This window comes from Bufo bufo, chromosome 11, assembly GCF_905171765.1.
Source record: "Bufo bufo chromosome 11, aBufBuf1.1, whole genome shotgun sequence".
Lineage (NCBI taxonomy): Eukaryota > Metazoa > Chordata > Amphibia > Anura > Bufonidae > Bufo > Bufo bufo.
In genome coordinates, this window is record NC_053399.1 from 81,480,714 (window position 1) to 81,503,352 (window position 22,639).

General features: G+C 45.9%; 1 protein-coding gene across 1 annotated transcript in view; it reads right to left on the minus strand.

The window, feature by feature from the left end:
- CRIP2 (cysteine rich protein 2) overlaps positions 1-11,329 on the minus strand; it is a 60,161-nt gene extending 48,832 nt beyond the window's left edge. Inside the window, exon 1 of the mRNA XM_040410863.1 lies at positions 11,195-11,329. Coding sequence (XP_040266797.1) covers positions 11,195-11,237 — 43 coding nt within the window. The 5' untranslated portion in view covers positions 11,238-11,329. The remainder of the gene's footprint in view (positions 1-11,194) is intronic.
- Positions 11,330-22,639: the final 11,310 nt, after the last annotated feature.

The following is a 22,639-nucleotide window of genomic DNA, read 5'->3' on the forward strand; positions in this document are numbered from 1 at the left end:
ATCCATAGTATTCAGTATATTGGGCAGACTAGATGGGCCAAATGGTTCTTATCTGCCGACACATTCTATGTTTCTATGTTTCTATGTTGTACTATGCATTCTGTATTCAGAATGCTATTATTTTCCCTTATAACCATGTTGCAACTGCAATTGCGTACCTACTCGCGCGGGTTTTCCACAATGCACCGGGATGCATCCGGACACGCTCGTCTGCAAGGGGCCTAAGGCTAATCTTTGAAACAAGACTAGGATTGCGGTGCAAACTGCAATATAGCCAGAGATTGAGCCTTTAATAACCAGGTCATGAATGAGATCTTTTCAGTAATATCTCTAGCTGCTGTACAGACTGAGATACAATGGGTGGTTGCTCTCCTCCTTCAGCCGGCCATGGTCTCAGCCGGCATGGAGAGGAAGAGGGAAGACAGACAATGGGCCCCTATGGCAGGAGGGGGGAGTATCGTTATTTAAAATGTAACTTTTAATAATGTCAAAAATATCAGATTAATAAAACTCACTACATAAATTGAGACATACATACACATAGGGACCAAGGGAATGGTACCCGGCTGGTAAAGACAAAATACTGTTCCGTCCGGGGAGACGTGAACAGTCTTACCAGACCCTTTGTAGGTGGTGGGAGAGGTCCTCGGGTAGGAGACAGGAAACGTGATGACCAAGCCGTTCGGGAATGGGTGCTGTAACAATGGAACCGTAAAGAGGAGCACTAGGAGGATTCCTAAACTAGCCCTACCTAAGGTGAAGGGGGCTATTATACTGCTACCTATCTATACGGAGCACTCGCCTTGAAAAAGACGACCCCGTCCGGTAGCCTGTCCCTAAGGTGGACCTTGCCCTACAACCTACAGAAGTTATGCCAGTGGATAGTTGATGAACAATGCTTCCAGAGGTCTCCCGACGTGGCACGTTTCTGTCCGTGACTCTTCAGGGAAGGACTGCAGGAAGACAGGGGGGTAGTGAGCCACAGGTATCTAGCCTGGGGCTCAGTAGCACACTGGAGAAAGAAAGACAAGCTGAGAAGCTTGTGTGCTGCTATCCTGGTGTAGGATGCAGTGTTACACTGGAGGGGTAGTCCAGTGTTGGACGGTCCGGGAGACACAATGGTCCCAGGCAAATGAGACCCTTCTGGTTGGGGGTAGCAATGCAATGAACAGTAGGGGAAGACAGTAGGGGATATGCTGACAGACTGCAGGTAGATGGGAGGTATAGATCCTCCTGTATAACTGTGGATGACTCCAGGGGAAGGGGTAACATAGACTTTTATGCATGTTATCCCTCCCTACCCCATCAATCAGGGAGCCTACTGAAAGGTACCAACATGACTCCTAAAAATATAAAAAAAGCTAAGGTTTATATGAATAAAAAACACTTTTTACTAAATCTCTCCCTACTATATAAACATCTGTTCAACTTCTCCTGCTCTATAACATGCTGCCTGCAGACTGCACTGGAGTCAGATGCTCACAAGGAAAAGCAGAACATGGTCGACCCCCTAAACATCTGTCCATGCAGCTCCCTAATCTCCACGTGTGTGCCCAGCTGGAGCCGGAGGACAGAGTTGTATTTTTAATCCGGACAAGCTAACAGTGTATATAGCGTGTAGGTAAAGTAAGCACTACAGCAATGTAAACATTCCAGCAAACAGACTGCATTCCCTGTAACATAGGTCGTTACACTGCCTACAGCCCGCATGTGTACTTAGCATGTACTTGCAATCACTACACCAAAAGCCAAATAGTCTGTCGGTCAGATGGTGAAAAATGTTAGCATTGATGTCAAGGTTAAACATGAAGATCCTACAATCTCCAACCCAAAGAATTAGTTTATCCCCCGCCATAAAGAGTGATCACTGTCAGTCCAACACCTGGTTTCTACACCATTAGAGAAGACATATAGAGATGACATCCAGCTGTAATAGGCCACCACTTCCTGATCGGTGAAGGTCTACCTAGCAGGACCTTCCTTGAAGCTCACGATGGACAGGGTCTGGGCTTCGCTACAGTTTTCCCTACATAACGGAGCTATGAAGGCAACTGCAATATCCCTCCATGCACCTGAATACAGCAGGGCTGCGGATCGATGGGAGAAGCACTGTGCAAGGAAAAAGCCGAACGCAACTCGATACCTTCAGCCTTGGGACTGGTTCTTTACCAACCACAGCGATATACTAGAACATATGATGGGAATAGGAATTCTAGCTTTATAGAGGGACAAGTCATTTAATAAGGAGAATCCACTACAAATTAGCATTGATTGTAACTCAGATGATATTTCAAGAGACCATATGAGAAACCCCTGGAAGGTGGCCGTTGTGCTAAGTGTATTCTGGTGGTGTGTCCTCCATCAGCCTGGATGTCCGCACTCTCCTATGGAATGAGCTCTTCTAATGTTGAAGTTCATAGTTCGAATTCCTGAGATAAGAGACAGCTCCGAGGTGCCCGTATTTCTATCTCATCCCACGTATGTGTCACTAACCCTCAGATGAAGACAGGAGAATTCCTGCTTACAAATTCTTCATTATTCCACGTTGGTTATTCTGGATTAAGCTGTGGTATTATCCCCGACCAAGCCCCGACAAAGGACACTGCCTGTGATGCCACCAGATGTAAGGCAGCTATCCTATAAGTCAGTGTCCCACCCTTTAACTAGGCCTTGAGACATGACTCGGATATTAAATAAGCCAGCATCTCATCTGCAGACAGAGGTTTCGGGGTGATTGCCCCTCATTAGTGCAGATCAGGGAGTACTGGCTTAACTGGGTGAGAGGCCAAAGTCAGGATTTGAAGGGGGGGTACTATCTGTCCCCCCCCCCCCCCCCCAAAAAAAAAGGACACTAGTGACACCCTGCAGCTAAGCCATAGGATTGTCAGAAGCCATAGAGGCACTGCTACGTAGACAAGGATCAGTGATGGCACATCCGCCCGATCTGGAGCACTGTAAAATGATCGGGGCGGACATGGCAGGGTAATCGGTTTTAAGCTTCCGACAAGCTGCTCTCCACAGAAAACAGGACTGGCTTGAGGTCACGCTACTGTTTTTACAGGTGTACAGAGTCCCCTCTCTGAATGTGGCAGTGCCCATGTCGGTCCACCACTTCATTCATTTCTATGGGACTGCTGTAGACAGATGAGCCTATTGTTCCCCCAGCTGGAATGTAGCTAGCCTATAAGATGATGTGTGACCCTCTAAACAGGCCTTGAGGCATTACCTAGGATTGTGGCCCAGCCAGAGCCGCAGACAGACAGCTGTTTCGGGGTAACACAGCTTGTTATAATATACCTGTGGGAAAGAAAAACAAAAAAAACGTAGGGGGTCTTCAAAGCACCATGAAGGGGTTTTATCGAAGGCAGCACATAAAAACTGCAGGGGGGTGGTACATAACAGGAGGGGCGTTGCCTCTCACAACCCAACAGATTAACTACAAATTATGCTATAAACTGGCGTAAACTATAGAGTAAATATATACCAGCTTATAGATGGCACAGATTTGATTTTCTGGCGCATGGACTGTCAGAAGATGGGCCAAATTCATAAAGCGACCAGTGCCTCTAGGTGCAATAAATTCCAGCGCATTTTTAATTACCGTGTGAAATGCCAGTCTTAATAAATTCTACCTCAAGCAAAATGTTAGCAATGCTTACAGAGGGCAGTGAAACCGTGCATGACAATGCCCCCCTTCCAGTCACCGGTGGGGGTCTTACGGTACAGGACCTCCTAAATGTCTTTATGACAGTGCTTTAAGAGCTCCCCTGTCAATCTAGTATTTATAAGGCCCTATAATAAAGAAGGGCCCCTAAACCTCTAAGACAAGAAGGCTGCTCTGAGCGCTCTGCCCCTTCAGCCTTCATCTGAGCGTGTGGAGATCCATAGAAAGTATATGGGATCTATATATACACCTTACACTCAGGGGCGATGAGAGTTGAAGGTGCTGTGGTGTACCTATCATGGAGGCAGATCACATGACTACTGTGGGGCCCACAGCTGAACTGCTTATCCTGTTCCAGCAGCCACCACTAGGGGGAGCTCAGTGCAAAAATATATACAGTACAGACCAAAAGTTTGGACACACCTTCTCATTCAAAGAGTTTTCTTTATCTTCATGACTATGAAGGCATCAAAACTATGAATTAACACATGTGGAATTATATACATAACAAACAAGTGTGAAACAACTGAAAATATGTCATTCTAGGTTCTTCAAAGTAGCCACCTTTTGCTTTGATTACTGCTTTGCACACTCTTGGCATTCTCTTGATGAGCTTCAAGAGGTAGTCCCCTGAAATGGTCTTCCAACAGTCTTGAAGGAGTTCCCAGAGATGCTTAGCACTTGTTGGCCCTTTTGCCTACACTCTGCGGTCCAGCTCACCCCAAACCATCTCGATTGGGTTCAGGTCCGGTGACTGTGGAGGCCAGGTCATCTGGCGCAGCACCCCATCACTCTCCTTCATGGTCAAATAGCCCTTACTTTCAAAGTTTTCCCAATTTTTCGGCCGACTGACTGACCTTCATTTCTTAAAGTAATGATGGCCACTCGTTTTTCTTTACTTAGCTGCTTTTTTCTTGCCCTAATACAAATTCTAACAGTCTATTCAGTAGGACTATCAGCTGTGTATCCACCTGACTTCTCCTCAACGCCACTGATGGTCCCAACCCCATTTATAAGGCAAGAAATCCCACTTATTAACCCTGACAGGGCACACCTGTGTAGTGAAAACCATTTCAGGGGACTACCTCTTGAAGCTCATCAAGAGAATGCCAAGAGTGTGCAAAGCAGTAATCAAAGCAAAAGGTGGCTACTTTGAAGAACCTAGAATATGACATATTTTCAGTTGTTTCACACTTGTTTGTTATGTATATAATTCCACATGTGTTAATTCATAGTTTTGATGCCTTCATAGTCATGAAAATAAAGAAAACTCTTTGAATGAGAAGGTGTGTCCAAACTTTTGGTCTGTACTGTATATATATATATATATATATATTTACAGCTTCCATTGATATCAATAGTAACAGTATAAATTCCTATGGACTGAGCTCCCCCTAGTGGTGGCTGCCTAGTGTAAATACATTGATGAATATGATGTTCAGAATGGACGTCATAAAAAAAATTGACATTTGTCTCGGGAGTTGTACTTTGCATTTTGCATTGACTGGGAGTGTCTGGGGAATACTGAAGGAATTTGTGTATGCCCTTCGTGCCAAAACTGGATTATGCCTTGTGCAGGGTGTGAGGGGCAAGATTGAGGGGTTGTCTCTTTCCCACCTCCCTCCTCAGGCCCTGCACCAGGCATAAAACATTGTGAAATGACATCTTAAGGCTCCATTCACACATCTGCAATTCCATTCCGCATTTTGCGGACCCATACATTTCTATGGGGCCGCACGATGTGCGGCCCGATCCAGAATTGTGGACCCGCACTTCCAGGTCCGCAATTCCGATCCTGAAAAAAATAGAACCTGTCCTATTCTTATATAGGCATATTCTCTTAGTGCCGGCAATGTGCGTTCTGCAAAATGCGGAACGCACATTGCCGCTGTCCGTGTTTTGCGGATCCGTGGATCCGCAAAACACACACGGATGTGTGAATGGACCCTTAGTGCAATATATGGTACCTGCAGGTTTACAGATTGTCTCCGCAGTCCTAATAGGGTATATCCCTGGCACCACATGTAGGAGGTGGAGCAGGCATAGGGCATGATGTTGGTGTGAACAAAAAATCTCTAAATTCCATTCACTATAATGTAATATTTGGCAGCCACGTTAATTTATGGCCAAACCACAAAAACAAAAGTAGGTATTACAAAAAAAGAAAGGACTGATTGTACCCTCTTTTCCTGGTCCCGTCCCTCCGGGGTTAGTTGGTACTTGTACTGGCGCAGGTTCTATGTTTTCCATCATAAGCCGTGCTCTGTTCAGGAGACGTCTCCATTCATGAAACAGCTGAGAATGAAAGGGGTTGTCCGGCTGCAGGAGGACACTGGACAACGCTTGGGGTGCCCTTGCAATAAAGAATATATGATCACTTACCTAGCATAGCGGCTGGGTTCTGGGTAGCATGGTCATGTCAGCAACGCGTGACCGCTGCAGCCAATCACTGGTCATTCACGCTTTTGCAACCACCGAGGACAGTGACTGGCTGCAGAGGTCATGTGGAGATGAACGGCAGGCCTAGCAGGGATCAGAGTGCTGGGAACGGAGTGGCCATCAGCCGTCCCATAAATCAAATTCTCGTTTACAGCAGGATTTCTCAGGGGCCCCAGGAGCAAACTGGCCCGTTGGACCAATAGACTATAATGGACGTGATGGATCCGTGAATACGGACAAAATAGAGCGCGCATCTGTGCTGAAAACACGGACCGTGCCAGAACACTGATGAGCGGGGACGTGTGCTGCCCGCAGAGAACACTGATGAGCGGGGACGTGTGCTGCCTGCAGAGAACACTGATGAGCGGGGACGTGTGCTGCCCGCAGAGAACACTGATGAGCGGGGACGTGTGCTGCCCGCAGAGAACACTGATGAGCGGGGGCGTGTGCTGCCCGCAGAGAACACTGATGAGCGGGGGCGTGTGCTGCCCGCAGAGAACACTGATGAGCGGGGGCGTGTGCTGCCCGCAGAGAACACTGGTGAGCGGGTGAGGCTTTACTGGCCGGACTCCCACCCTCATCACAGACGTGTATAATGAGATCTCTGGTTCCTTGGATGAAGGGCTCTGGTGGAAGAAAACCTTGTGATTCCCAGTACAGCCGATCGCTCCTCTCCAGTTATCTGGCAGCACGGAGCAAAACCCATTAAGAAATGACTACGTCCTATACATCCTCCTCCCAAGGAGCAGAGGACTGACCTCAAGGAGTATTGTAATTATGTCTCAGGGGACGGTGGAGAATTACACTGCACATAACTGGTACAAAACCAAGGGACAGGGATTTGCAGACTGGGAGTGGACAGGAGACTATCCCTTTAACAAGAAGATAGTAATAGTGATGGTAATATTAATGCTACAGTGACATCACGCAGGAATCACATAAAACCAAAGTGACATAAAGGCGTCCCCATCCTAATGTGAGGGCCTTAATATCTACTCACTTATCTGGAGGACTTTCTTCCCTTTCTGTAGGTGGGCGGCAGCTCATCAAGTACCCGCATCTCCCAGGATGCACTGCCATTAGCTCCTGTTAACCCCTTCCTCCTCTGCATAGAAAATAGACCCTCACATATAGCCATAGAGATACATATGTATGTAATGCCCCCTTCTCCACTGTCTACAGAGAGATATAGCTATATACATGTAGGAATTTAGAAGAAGGGGAGGGAGGGAGGAAATGAGGGAAAGAAGGAAATGAAGGACAGAAGGGGAAGGAAGGGAAGAAGGAAAGAAGGGAGGGAGGGAGGAAGGACAGAAGGTAGGAAGGAAGGCAAAGAGGGAGGAAGGTAGGAATGAAGGAAGGAAAGGAAGGACAGAAGGGGAAGGAAGAAAGGAAAGAAGGACAGAAGGGAGGGAGGAAATGAGGGAAGGATGGAAAGGAAGGACAGAAGGGAGGGAAGGAAGGGAGGGAAAAAAGAAGGGCAGAAGGGAGGGAGGAAGGGATAAAGGAAGGAAAGAAGGAGGGGAGGAAATGAGGGAAGGAAGGAAAGGAAGGACAGAAGGGGAAGAAAGAAAGGAGGGAAGGAAGGAAAGAAGGGAGGGGAGGAAGGAAGGAAGGAAGGAAGGAAGAGAGGGAAGGAGGGCAGAAGTAAGGGATGAAGGATGGAGGAAATGAGGGAAGAAAGGAAAGGAAGGACAGAAGGGGAAGGAAGTAAGGAAAGAAGGGAGGGAGGAAGGGATGAAGGAGGGAAAGAAGGAGGGAGCAAGGAAATGAGGGAAGGAAGGACAGAAGGGGAAGTAAGAAAGGAAAGAAGTAAGGAAGGACAGAAGGGAGGGAGGAAAGAAAGAAGGAAGGGAGAGAGGGAGGAAGGTAGGGATGGAGGAAGGAAAGAAGGAGGGAGCGAGGAAATGAGGGAAGGAAGGACAGAAGGGGAAGTAAGAAAGGAAAGAAGTAAAGTAGGGAGGGAGAAAGGAAGGAAGGACAGAAGGGAGGAAATGAGGGAAGGAAGGACAGAAGGGAGGGAAGGGAGGGAGGGAGGAAAGAAGGGCAGAAGGGAGGGAGGAAGGAAGGGAGGGATGAAGGAAGGAAAGAAGGAGGGAGGAAATGAGGGAGGAAGGAAGGGAGAGAGGGAGGAAGGTAGGGATGAAGGAAGGAAAGAAGGAGGGAGGGAGGAAGAAAGGACCCAGGGAAAAGGAGGAAGGAAAGGGAGGGAGGGAAGGAAGGACAGAAGGGACGGAGGGAAGGAAGGACAGAAGGGACAGAGGAAGGGAGGGGAGAGAAGAAGGACGGAAGAGAAGGAAAGGAGGGAGGAAAGCAAGGAAGGAAGGACATCCGGAGTGATTGACTACATCAGCACTGAGAGTAGAGGACGCATGTTGGCGCACTTTCACACACAGCAGATTTTGTTGCTGATAATTTCCGCACCTGAGATCAGTCCCATTCATCTGGGGTTGTTTGGCGGGAAGCACATAGACTTCTCTAAGCCTCGTTCAGATAAATGGAAATGATTTTCAGTCTCAGAAATTTTCTGCAACCAAATCTGCCTCATGTGAGGGCAGCCCTGAGTCCACCACTGAATGCAGGAGAAGGTGGACCAGGAGGATAACCAGCAGGGGGCGATAGTGGGCGGGGCTTCACTCTTGTCAGATCCCCCCCAATGTATTCCTCTCCACAGCACAGAGCACACTATTTGTGCATTGTTCACTGTGGAAGACCTGCAGCATTTACAGGAGCGGCAAAGTGGATGAGATTTTAAAAAGGGGACAACGATAAATAATGAGAACACCTGATTAGGAGACAAGTGCCTATAAGGTGATATCTGTGCAGAGAATCGGCAGTATAATCCCAGTAGAAGAGATCTCCTGTACATGGTGCAGACATTGACCTGCGGTGAGGATTTTCAGATGTCATTCTTTCCAATGCAAGGGGTGATTGATATCCAGGGCAAATCCGCATGAAAACCCACAAGTAACCGGTGGATTTCATTGCAGAAGTGCAGCTAAGTCTACATAAACTTCACTGCTGTGTAACCTATAGGCGCACTTTAGGGAATGGCAACAAGTGGCACAACTGCGGCAGGATGAACCTACTGTGCTTGGGCTTTATATCACACAACCCCCCAGAACTGTTAAATGGAGCCCTATGGATTGGGAGCAAGCATCCGAGGGAACGTACTGCGCCAAAACACACGTCTGGCACTAAACTGGCACATGAGCTGCGCCAGCTGCAGTCCCTACCAGCCACCAACAGGGACTGCTCTGTTACATAGAGAAATAATGCCGGGAGTGAGCGCCTATTCCGCTGCGTGAGTGCCTGCTCTGCCGTGTACCTATTTTATTTCATAGCGTGAGTGTCTACTCCATAACGTGAGGACATATTCCGCAGTGTGAGCACCTACTTCGTGGTGTGTCTATTCTTCTGCGTGAGAGCGCCTACTCCATGCTGTGAGCGCCTATTCTATTTCACAGCGTGAGCGTCTTCTCCGCGGTGTGAGTGCCTATTCCATGAAGTGAGTGCCTACTCTGCAGTGTGAGCGTCTACTTCATGCTGTGAGAGCCTATTCCATGGTGTGAGCGCCTACTCCATGCTGTGAGCGCCTATTCTATTTCACAGCGTGAGCGTCTTCTCCGCGGTGTGAGTGCCTATTCCATGAAGTGAGTGCCTACTCTGCAGTGTGAGCGTCTACTCCATGCTGTGAGAGGCTATTCCATGGTGTGAGCGGCTACTCCGTGGTGTGAGTGCCTACTCCGTGGTGTGAGCGCCTACTCTGTGGTGTGAGCGCCTACTCTGTGGTGTGAGCGCCTACTCCATGCTGTGAGCGCCTACTCCATGCTGTGAGCGCCTACTCCATGCTGTGAGAGCATATTCCGTGGTGTGAGCGCCTACTCTGTGGTGTGAGCGCCTACTCCATGCTGTGAGCGCCTACTCCATGCTGTGAGCGCCTACTCCATGCTGTGAGAGCATATTCCGTGGTGTGAGCGCCTACTCTGTGGTGTGAGCGCCTACTCTGTGGTGTGAGTGCCTACTCTGTGGTGTGAGCGCCTACTCCGCGATGAGCGCCTACTCTGTGGTGTGAGCGCCTACTCTGTGGTGTGAGTGCCTACTCTGTGGTGTGAGTGCCTACTCCGCGATGAGCGCCTACTCTGTGGTGTGAGCGCCTACTCTGTGGTGTGAGTGCCTACTCCGCGATGAGCGCCTACTCCGTGGTGTGAGCGCCTACTCCGTGGTGTGAGCGCCTACTCCGTGGTGTGAGCGCCTACTCTGTGGTGTGAGCGCCTACTCCGTGGTGTAAGCGCCTACTCCGTGGTGTGAGCGCCTACTCCGTGGTGTGAGCGCCTACTCCGTGGTGTGAGCGCCTACTCTGTGGTGTGAGCGCCTACTCCGGGGTGCAATCTCCTATGTAAGCGTCTACTCCGCGATGAGCGCCTACTTGTTCACATCCATAAACGTCCGTTAAAGCATTCCATTGGCTCCCGTGGTCCACACATACATGGCCCTGGTCGCGCCTGTTTCTGGATAACCCCCATGATCCCGGCGTGGCTTGGGCGCCGCACATAATCTCCAGTCACACCCAGCTGCCAGGACATGCCCGCCACAACCTCACGACTACCTGCAGACTGCCGCCAGACCTTCATTACCGCAGCGCAGCGATGTTTTACGAGCAGAACAAAAATAATAATTTGAATTCATAAAATTAACCCTTTGTAAACCTGATGAAATAGAATAATGGCGTCCACGTCCACACCCTCCGATGTCACGTTGGGTCATTTTATTATTTTATAAACGCACATCATGGTACACTGCCAAGTTATCAGGACTGCCATGGAGACGGATGCCAGGCGCTGCATCCTGCCTGAGGTACCAACCTGTGAGGGAGGCATGAGGCTTATTTACCTCATGGTCTGAGACAGTGGCATACAGCATATGAATGACATCAGCTGTGCCAGCCTGGCACTATGGCAGTGTCACACCCAGCTACCATGAGAAGAAATCCCCGGATAAAGCAGAATTTGCCTCCTATGTGCCACTAGCAGGTGGCATGCGATGCCAGGTGCACACACAGCGCGCAAGAAGACAGAAATGGCGCCTTACCGAAGTACACGGTCTTGTCACACTTCGGGCACTTGGATGCCATGCTGGAGAGCGTCCTTTGTGGCACAGCGGCTCCGGCTGCTATTGCCAGTCTCCCACGTTCTGGGCACTAGACGTCAGCCCCCCAGTCACTCCCCGCAGCCGCGGCCGCTCCTATGAGCAGGAGGCAGACGGCGCCCCGCCCGCCGCCATTATCTCCCCTCAGCTCCCACAGGCTACTGTCTGTCACCGTGCCATCTTCTAGGGCAGCAAAAAATATAAGAATAGGGCATAAAATAATAAAAAATATAAGAATTATAATAGGGCATAAAAGAATAAACGGGTTGCGCTTTATCTGCGTTCTTGGTGTGGAAGAACATGAGGTGAAGAGAATGTGAGCTCCTAGTGTTCAGACTTGTAGGTTTTTACTGGCGTTTTCTTAAAATTTTGTGGCATTTTTGGCAGATTTTCTTGGGGAAAAGCTCACTTTTTTGCTACTGACATTTTTATTAATATAGTTTTTTGGGTCTCGGGCATTCATTCTAGCATTTTACCACCACAAAAAATAAAAACACTTGTATTATTCATTCCATATGGCAAGGGTTTTTATTTACGACTGTGCTGTTTTTTGTGGACCGCCGCCCACGTGCCTTCCGCAATTTACGGAACGGGCGGCCCATTGTAGACGTGCCTATTCTTGTCCGCAAAACGGACAAGAATAGGACATGCTAGATTTTTTTTTTTGCAGGGCCTCGGAACGGAGCGACGGATGCGGACAACACACGGAGTGGTGTCCGCATCTTTTGCGGCCCCAATGAAGCGAAAGGGTCCCAACCCGGCTCGGATGCGGACCCGAAAAAACGGTCGTGTGCATGAGGCCTTAGTGGATTGCTGTGTGAACGCTGCTCTTTTCTGCCATTTTTTTCCCTTGTGAATTACGCACAGTTTTTAAGTGCGGATTCTCGCGTGGAAAAACCGCAGCGTATTACAGTACCAGCAAAGTGTATGAGATTCATTTTTCCGTGCAGATATTGACCTGCCGGGTCAATTCTTTGTGCGGATTTCACAATGGGGCGGATCCGAATCCGCGAGTTACGCCTGCAGATATTGACGTGGAAACATGCGGAGATCTGCGTGGAACTTCTGCCTGTAAGAATCCATTCACACGTCCGCAATTCTGTTCCGCATTTTGCGGAACGGAATTTGCGGATCCATTAATTTTTCTATGGGGCCGCACGCTGTGCTGCCCGGATCCGGAAATGCGGATCCGCACTTCCGGGTCCGCATTTCCGTTCCCGAAAAAAATAGAACATGTCCTGTTCTTGTCCGCAATTAGACATATTCTATTATAGTGCTGGCGATGTGCAGTCAGCAAAATGCGGAACGCATATTCTCGGTGTCCGTGTTTTGTGGATACGGATGTGTGAATGGACCCTAAGGCTGGGTTAACATCAAGGTTTTCCCACCAGTTTAACATATACAAAAAACGTGTACGTTAAACGGATGCCTCAGACGGATGCCATACAGTGGCATCCATCACCATGCGTATACGTTTTTTTTTACTGTACTCTGCAGAATACAAGAACGTGGTGCGCTACGTTTTTTGTATTCTTTTTCTTCCAACGTATATGTCAAACGAAGGCATAAAACGTCATGTGAACCCTCCCTAAACCGGCACCCGTGTGCAGGCACCCTAAAGGTATGTTCAGATTTTTTGAGGGCGCAGATTCGGTGCTGAGAACCGGAACAAATCTGCGCTGAAACTTCCACCCCTTGTTTTCTGCGCTGTAGCTCCCGCGGCCGAGGATTTCTGTTTGCGCGGTTTTCCAGACCGGCACTGACCCCCCTCAAAACCAAATTGCGGGGCTCCGATCAGTTACCATGGCAGCCTGGACACTTGTGATGGCCTTCCATGGTAAGGGATTCAAAAGATCCCAGGTTCTAGCCCCCTTAGGGCTCGTTCAAACGAACGTGTGAAGCCCGCGCCCGTGCTGTGGACCGCACATTGCGCTCCGCAATGCACAGGCACCGTCCGTGGGGCAGCCGCATGGGGATCGTGGGCCCATTCACTTGAATGGGTCCGCGATCCCTCCGTTCCGCAAAAAGATAGAGCATGTTCTATCTTTTTGCTGTGCGGAGGCGCGGAACCCCAGGAAGCACTCCGTAGTGTTCCGTTCCGTGCTTCCTTTCCGCATCTCCGGATTTGCGGACCCATTGAAGTGAATGGGTCCGCATCTGTGATGCAGAATGCACACGGAATGGTGCCTGCGTATTGCGGATCCGCAAATACGGTTCGCAATACGGCAACGGGCAGCACACGTTTGTGTGAACAAGCCGTTAGGAGAATAATAGTTATTGAATAAAAATTTTTAAAAAATGTTTAAAAAATGCATTAAAATATTACGTTTATGTCACCCCATTTCCCTATTTTACATATAAAAATATATTAACAATAAAAAAATAAATATATCAGGAATCACCGCATCCGAAAATGTCTGAACTATTAAAATATATTTTAAAAATTCCTGTGCGGTGAATGGCGTAATGGAAAAACACACGATTCGCCATTTTTTTAAAAATAAAATTGAATAACAGTGATCAAAAAGTTGTACGTACCACAAAAATGGTACCAATAAAAACTACAGTTCGTCCTGCAAAAAACAAGCCCCATACAGCTCTGTGGACGGAAATATAAAAAGTTATGAAATGGCGATGCAAAGAATTTTTTTTTTATTAAAGTAGCAAAACGAAAAAAAAAACTATACAAGTTTGGTATCGCTATATTCGGATTGAGCCGTAAAATAAGGACATCAGTCAGGTCAATTTTAGCGCACAGTGATGTCAAAACACCAAAAACCTTGGCGGAATTGTGTTGTTTTTTTTCGATTTAACACCCAAAAGATTTTTTTTTTACCATTTTCCAATAACAGAAATGGTAAATTAAACGGTGCCCTTAAAAAATACAACTTATCTTGCAAAAAAATAGGCCCTTATATGGTTATATGAACGGGAAATTACAAAGTTATGGCTATTGGAACGTGAGGAGGAAAAAAACGAAAATGGAAAGCCAAAAATTTTCCTGGTACTGTATTGCGTTTTGGATTTTCCACACACAAAAAAACTGCGCTTAATATGCAACGAGTGCATAGGAAAGGAGATCAAAATTTCAGAAAAAGACACCAGAAGCTAAAAAAAAAAAAAAAAAGGTCCAAAGAAACACCACCTAAATAACAAAAACACCAACGGCGTGTTCCTGCGTTTCATATGTCCCATTAATTTATAGCTAACAATAGGAGCTGTTGTTTTTAATTAAAAAAGTAGCTACAAAAAAACACAGGTAAAACAAAAAATATACAAAATGTCACTAAAAACCTGTGGGGGTCATTTACAAAGACCAACATTTTACGACGGTCTTAGTTTCCCCTCTGCACTGGTGGATGTTTCCCCTAATTTATGACAAGGCGTGCCCCTTGTGGTTGACTGTCAGTAAGCAATTTTCTTATGTTTTTCTTCTTTTTATGCGTCCTGCTACCTTATTTGCATTGGAAGCAGCTGCCTGGCACTGGCACAATTCAGCTAATTAATCACTAATATCTCTAACCATGTACCGTTAGGTCCATATATATTTGGACACTGACACATATCTTGTTTTTATTACCTGTTTACTAAAACATATTCAAGTTACAGTTATATAATGGACATAAAGTCCAGACTTTTAGCTTCCATTTGAGGGTATCCACATTAACATTGGATGAAGGGTCTAGGAGTTTCAGCTCCTTTACATGCAGCACCCTGTTTTTAAAGGGACTAAAAGTAATTGGACAATAGACTCAAAGGCTGTTTCATGGGCAATTCCTTTATTATTTCATCTCAATTAAGCACATAAAAGGCCTGGAGTTGATTTGAGGTGCGGTGCTTGCATTTTGAAGATTTTGCTGAGAAGTAAACATGCGATCAAAACAGCTCTCCGTGCAGGTGAAACAAGCCGTCCTTCATCTGCGAAAACAGGAAAAAAAACATCCGAGAAATTGCTACACTATTAGGAGCGGCAAAATCTATAGTTTGGTACATCCTCAGAAAGAAAGAAAGCTCTGGTGACCTCAACAATGCAAAAAGACCTGGACGCCCCCGGAAGACAACAGTGGTGGATGATTACAGAATAATTACCATGGTGAAGAGAAGCCCCTTCACAACAGCCGACCAAGTGAGCAACGCTCTCCAGGATATAGGCGTATCAATATCCAAATCTACCATGAAGAGAAGACGGCATGAAGGTAAATACAGAGGGTTCTTAAGAATAAGAAGGCCAGATTGGAGTTTGCTAAAAAAAAAATCTTAAAAAACCAGCACACTTCTGGAAGAACATTCTTTGGACAGATGAAACCAAGATCAATCTCTACCAGAATGATGGAAAGAAAAAAGTATGGCGAAGGCACGGTACAGCTCATGATCCAAAGCATACCACCATCTGTAAAACATGGCGGAGGCAGTGTGACGGCTTGGGCATGCATGGCTGCCGGTGGCCCCGGGGCCCTAGTGTTTATTGATAAGATGACACAGGACAGAAGCAGCCGGGTGAATTCTGGGGTTTTCAGAGACATACCGTGTGCTCGAATACAGCCAAACTGATTGTCCATCTGTATTATGAAACGCCGACCAATGACCCAAAACATAAAGCCAAAGCAACGACGTGGAATATTCTTGGATGGCCGAGTCAGTCACCGGATCTGAACCCAATAGAGGATTTCAACTGTTAAAGGGAGTCTGTCATCAACATTTCACCTTTGTAACCCTTCCCATAGGTTTCTAGCATCCTTACAGTTAATAAAAACGTTACCTTTAGCATCAATCCTGGACTTATAAAACCGGCAAAAAACATCTTTGCAGCATATGCAAATGAGGGCTCGCAAGTGCCCAGGGGCGGCGTTACCCTCGTAGGTGCCCTGCTAGCTCAGCCTTTTCTTCGCTTCCCCCCGCCCGCGCATCCTTTCCCTCCGCCCGCCTATCTACTAACTTGTTGTTTCGCCGAGATCCCGCGCCTGCGCACTCAGTCCGTCGTCCGGAAGCAGGCGCATGCGCATCAATTACTGCGATGCCATACAAGGAATGGGCATCGCAGTGCGCATGCGCCGGACGACGGACTGAGTGCATTTGGGCAATTTCTTTTGAGCCTCCGATTTGAAGGGATTGAGTTTAAAAAATGCTTTGGTTCCTCACATTTTTACGCAATCATTTTGTTCAACCCACTGAATTAAAGCTGAAAGTCTGAACTTCAACTGCAAAAATTAGAAAAAATATTGTCCAAATATATATGGACCTAACTGCATCCCTGTTAACTGGTAATGATGCCATTTGTTCTCACGCCCTAAGTGCCTAAGCTTATATATATCCACATGAAATTTCATGCGCCCAGCTTTCGAAATTCTCTAAATCCCTCTGCAATATTATCCTCTTCTGTTTCAATGACCCTGCACGTTGTCACACAATAGAAACACTACAGCACTTTTCACTAGCTCTCGAATGAACCGCCCGAGGGTGAGAACAATCTGCGCCCACCGCTAAATGTTATCTTTCTAGATTAAAATGCTTCTAAAATGATCATATGCATTTGCCGAGGTGAAGAAGTCAAGCCCACAAGAAAGCGCTTAAAACGCCTACAAAGATAGCCTTACTTTTCTTTTTTCTCATTTGTACTAATTTTGTAAAATTTTGCGTAATGAGTATAATGGAGCAAAACGCGGATCCACATAAAATACGGATGATATCCGTGTGATGCATTGTAACAATGCCTATACTGATTATACTGCAACCAACTTGTTTCTCGATCTTAACCCCCCGGCTCTGCTCAAGCTCTAAGAAGGGAACCTAGCAGCTTTGCCCAAGCAAAACTGGGGCAGAAGGCTGAAGGGCTGCTTTAACCCTTAATATCTCAGGCTCTGTAGCAGCTAGAGATGTGAGCCTGATCTAAGCTTTAAAACCACAGAATGATTGCTACTAGATAGCTACTATAAAAAGGTGATATAGCTGTTAGAAATGTGTCACAGTGGGAGCTGCATAAACCTGTAGCTCTCACTGCCATCGTGTGAGTATACTACAATAGACTTGCGATCAGATAGGAACTCACTGCATCATAAATCACTACAATGCAGACAGTTCGGGTCAGATAAGGATGCTGTTGGTCTGGATGATTCGGCTTATACATGGGCCGTGTTCATCTCATCAAGCAGAGTTCTGCGACGGGGGGTCCCTGAAGCTGAGAATACTCACCCAGCCGCTTGATTGACAGGACCTGACATCTCAGCCAGCCCTGACAGTAGCGTCACAAGTGTAGAGGCTCTGCTTCCACTGAAGGTGGTGTACCGCCACCTAAAAGTGTAGTGGCACAGTGGCTACTCCATAAGGAGGAGCAGAGGCTCTGCGTTTTCGCCATTTCTCGGAGCAGCCGAAGTGACGGAAGGAGCATCCTCAGCTTCCTGATGGCAGGTGCAGGACCCTGATTGATGAGATGAATCTCTACCTCTAATCAGATGGCCTGTTCTTTCATGAAACCTGCCTGGTCATGAGTAACCAGAGACAGGATAACACATAGTGCTCTGCACTATATGGCCAAAATAGTATGTGGACCCCTGACCACCACGCCTATATGAGCTTGCTAGACATCCGTCTGCTCATCTGGGAGAGCTTTCAACAAGAGTTTGTCTGAGGGTGTCTTTGTGAGGTCAGGCACTGATGTTGGATTAGAAAATCTATCCAGTTCTTTCTAAAGGTGTCTGACCGAGTTGAGGTCAGGACTGTGTGAGAACAGTCATAGAGGGACAGGAAACTTCTCAAAAAGTTGGAAGCAAGCAAGTGTCCAAAATGTCTTTGTTTGCTACAGCAATAACATCACCCTTTACTGACAGTAAGGGGCTGTGGGGCAGCCCTATACCATTATCCCTAAGCATTCCTGTAGGTAGCGTCCTTCCATGCAGGGATGGACTGGAAATAGACCCTACAAGGAAATTTCCCGGTGGGCCGATACCCAGGGAACCGCCCAAGCCCCCTCATGGCCGTCAGCAGTAATAATGTAGGAACATCAGGCACTCATGTACCTGGCCATTGGCCGCAGGTGCTCTCCTGAATACATCTGTATTGCTGTCCTCAGGACAATGATTCAGTTTCATACTGTGGCGCGGGCGGCAGTACCTTGTGCCACACTATGGTTTTTTGTTCCGCTGGGGCGGTAATGTGTTCTGCTGGCCCCGCCTACTTCTATTGTCCCTGCCGACTTGTGTTGCCCAGTTTTCTGTCAGTTTGGACCCATCCACAACATGTTTTTTTTTTTCCAGGGCCACTTTAAGGTCCCACTCCGCCCCTGCTTCCACGTTCACAATAATAGCTCTTACAGATCAGAAGGATACATCTAGCAGACCAGAAATATCTTGAAATTTCCCGTGGCAAAGGTGGCATCCTATGACAGTGCTACATTTAAAGTCAATGAGCCCTTCAGTAAGACCACCAATGATTGTCCATGTAAATTGACATGGCTGTGTGCTTGATTGGATGCACTAGTATGCAGTTGATGTGGCTGAAACTCCCAAACTCATTAACCAGGAGGGGTGTCCACTTACTTTTGGGCATATATAGTGTAAAGCCTATAGTTTAACAAATGACGATTGGTGGTTGTATGCCAGTTAGAGCACACGTGGAAAAAATTCCAATACGTCTGTGCAAAAGTTTTGCGGAACCCGTACAATAAAAATTGGGATGTTTTTGCCAACGTGCCCCTATATGTTAATAATAAAAGTAACACAACCTTATACAAGAGACCCCAAGATTTAGTTTCCTTTAAATTCGTTTCTAGCTGTCTGCAGCTGTTTTTTTTGCCTGCACCCTCTAGTGGCCAGGAAGAGCCATGTACATTTTTCAAGTTCACTAATTTCCTATGCTGAAACGCCATCTAGTGCATATATTTGGTAATGCACTACTTTTTTCATTTATGTTAAAGGGGTTCTGCAGTTTTTTATAGATCATCAGCATCTGATCGGCGGGGGTCCGACACTCGGGATAGATCATTGGATAGAGGATAGATCATCAGTTGAAAAAACTGCAGAACCCCTTTAAAGTGCCTCATCATAGATTGCTGCCTTATTTATCATATAGAATATTACAGGCAGATTAACTATTGCAAATGGTCAGCCCACATTTAGAGCTCATTCAAACAACTAGTGTAATACCCGTCTATGTTCTGTCTGGCAGTGGCAGAATATTATATGGGTGGTTGGGCAGCCACCTGGGTCCCAATCCTCAGAGGCGCACATGGCTCCGCAAACCGCCCATCATCTTGAAAAACAGAGACTGGTCTCATTCATTTTGTAATCTGCAACCCCTCCCTCCCGCCAACTATGTGGCTATGGGTTTATATTTGGAAGGGGGCTGAAGGAAGGGTATTTAGGGGTTTAACATTTCTCACTGTAGAAATGCTCCAGATGACAGAGTGGACTTGTCTTCTCATGTCGTCACATTTCAGCCCTGAAAGATAAGGATTTTGTCCAGCTTGACAAACCCCAGTACCTGGGAGTAGAAATAGTGCAGCATTAAATACAGGTAAATAAAGGAATATTTGCTTTACATCTACCTATCTTTAGATTGATTAGATGGATAGGTAGATATAAGATAGATAGATGATGAAATCTCCCTGGAACCACAGGCGAAAGGTCCTCTAGATACCCAAAACCCATAAAAATAAGGCTGCACTCCAAAATATAGTGAAAGGAGTTCCTATGAAGGCTTGCAGGTGACAGAGCTCCATAGGAACATAGCATAACTCCCATAGGCTGCAATGGTTATTCAGTCCCTAAGGGGACTTAAAATACATTGATGAGAAAAAGTGTAACAATGTTTAGACCTTTTGACTTTCAGGCTCCACATCTCACCATCCTCTACAGCTTGGAACGTGGGACTCCCATCATTTTATAGACAGTCATCTTGGCTATCTCATACAGTACAGACCAAAAGTTTGGACACACCTTCTTATTCAAAGAGTTTTCTTTATTTTCATGACTATGAAGGCATCAAAACTATGAATTAACACATGTGGAATTATATACATAACAAACAAGTGTGAAACAACTGAAAATATGTCATATTCTAGGTTCTTCAAAGTAGCCACCTTTTGCTTTGATTACTGCTTTGCACACTCTTGGCATTCTCTTGATGAGCTTCAAGAGGTAGTCTTGTCATGTAACTGCATTGTTACTGTTTTCCTCCTAAAATTTTTATTTTTAGTATTTTGTTAGTATTTTGTAAATCCACCTTTGGCTTTCAGCACTGCCTGAATCCTTCTGGGCATGCTCTCCATCAGGTTCAAGCATATCTCGACCGAAATCTGTTTTCAGGTCTCTTCTACACGTTCCCAATGTTGGTGCATACTGGTCGACTCACTTGGGTACGAATACAGCTTTTTCTTCAACTCTACCCACGAGTGTTCGATTGGGTTGAGATCTGGGGACTGTGGGGCACAATCCAGTAGCTCTACTTCATTGTCATTGAATAATTTCTTCACCAATCTCGATGTATGCTTTGGGTCGTTGTCCTGCTGGAACACTATGTCGTCCTTTTCATACCCATAGTACTCGAGTGTACAAAGTAACTCTTCTTGTAGGATACTCACATATAGCTCAGCATTGAGACCACCATTGATCCTGATCCAACGCCTTTAGCTGTGAAACAACCCCATATCATCAGGCTTTCTCCACCGAACTTGACAGTTCCTTCAATTTCTTGATCCATTAGCCCCCTTTTCCCTTCTTTCTTCCAATTGCAATCTAATGATTGCATGTTGGGTTCCACTTGGGGGGCCTAAAAACATTTTTTTTAAATATTAAAAAATATAAACATTCCCCAAAATTAAAATAAACAATCCAAAAATATAAACATTGTAGGCATCGCCGTGTCCGAAAACACCTGTACTATTAAAATATTTTAAAAATGTATCCCACACGGTGAATGGGGTGATGATCAATATGGCCAATTCGTCTTGCACAGCATCGGGACCTGCCTTCTACGGGAGCCGAGGAGATCCAGCCTCAGGCCTGTCTCCTAGATAACCTGTTGACTCACTGTACTACACGAACAGGCAATGTATTACAATACAGATGTATTGTAATGCATTGCAGAGGGGATCAGACCCCCAAAAGTTGAAGTCCCAGAGTGGGACAGAAATAAAGTTTCAAAAAAAAAAGTAAAAAAAAAGTGTTTTGAATAAAAAAAATAAAATTTCAAGAAAAAAAAAACGCCCCTTTCCCCTGATTTTCGAATAAAAAATTGAAGAAAAAAAGAAAAACTGGACATATTAGGTATCGCCGCGTCCGTAACGAACGGCTCTATAAATATATCACATGATCCACCCCGTCCGATAGACACCATAAAAAATAAAAACTGTGTAAAAAAAAGCCATTTTTGTCAACTTACATCACTAAAAGTGCAACACCAAGCAATCAAAAAGGCATATGCCCCCAAAAATAGTACCAATCTAACCTTCACCTCATCCTGCAAAAAATGAGCCACTACATAGGACAATCGCCCAAAAAATAAAAAAAACTATGGCTCTCAGACTATGGAGACACTAAAACATGATTTTTTTGTTTCAAAAATGCTTTTATTGTGTTAAATGTAAAAATATATATATATATATACATATTAGGTATCGCCGCGTCCGTAAAAATCTGCTCTATAAAAATAACACATGACCTAACCCCTCAAGTGAACACCGTAAAAAAAAAAAAAAAACTGGGTCAAAAAAGCCATTTTTTGTCACCTTACATCACAAAAAGTGTAATACCAAGCAATCAAAAAGTCATACGCACCCCAAAATAGTGCCAATCAATCCGTCATCTCATCCCGCAAAAATCATAGCCTACCCAAGATAATCGCCCCAAAAATGAAAAAACTATGGCTCTCAGACTATGGAGACACTAAGGCTGGGTTCAGACCTGAGCGTCTTTGATATGCGCGTTTAACGCGCGTTTTTGACGCGCGTTTTTTGCAATAGTAAACGCGCGTTTGTGTGATTGACTGCAATGTCCTATGGCCACAAACGCGCTGTAAAACGCCCCAAAGAAGCTCAAGTACTTGTTTGAGCGTAGGGCGTTTTACAGCGCGTTTTTTAGCGCTGTAAAACGCTCAAGTGAGAACCAGGGCCATAGGGAAGCATTGGTTTTCATGTGTTGAGCGTTTTACAGTGCGTTTGAACGCGCTGTAAAACGCTCAAGTGTGAACCCAGCCTTAAACATGATTTTTTTTGTTTCAAAAATGAAATCATTGTGTAAAACTTACATAAATTAAAAAAAAAGTATACATATTAGGTATCGCCGAGTCCGTAATAACCTGCTCTAAAAAAATATCACATGACCTAACCCCTCAGGTGAATACCGTAATAGCAAGCGATCAAAAAGTCATACGCACCCCAAAATAGTGCCAATCAAA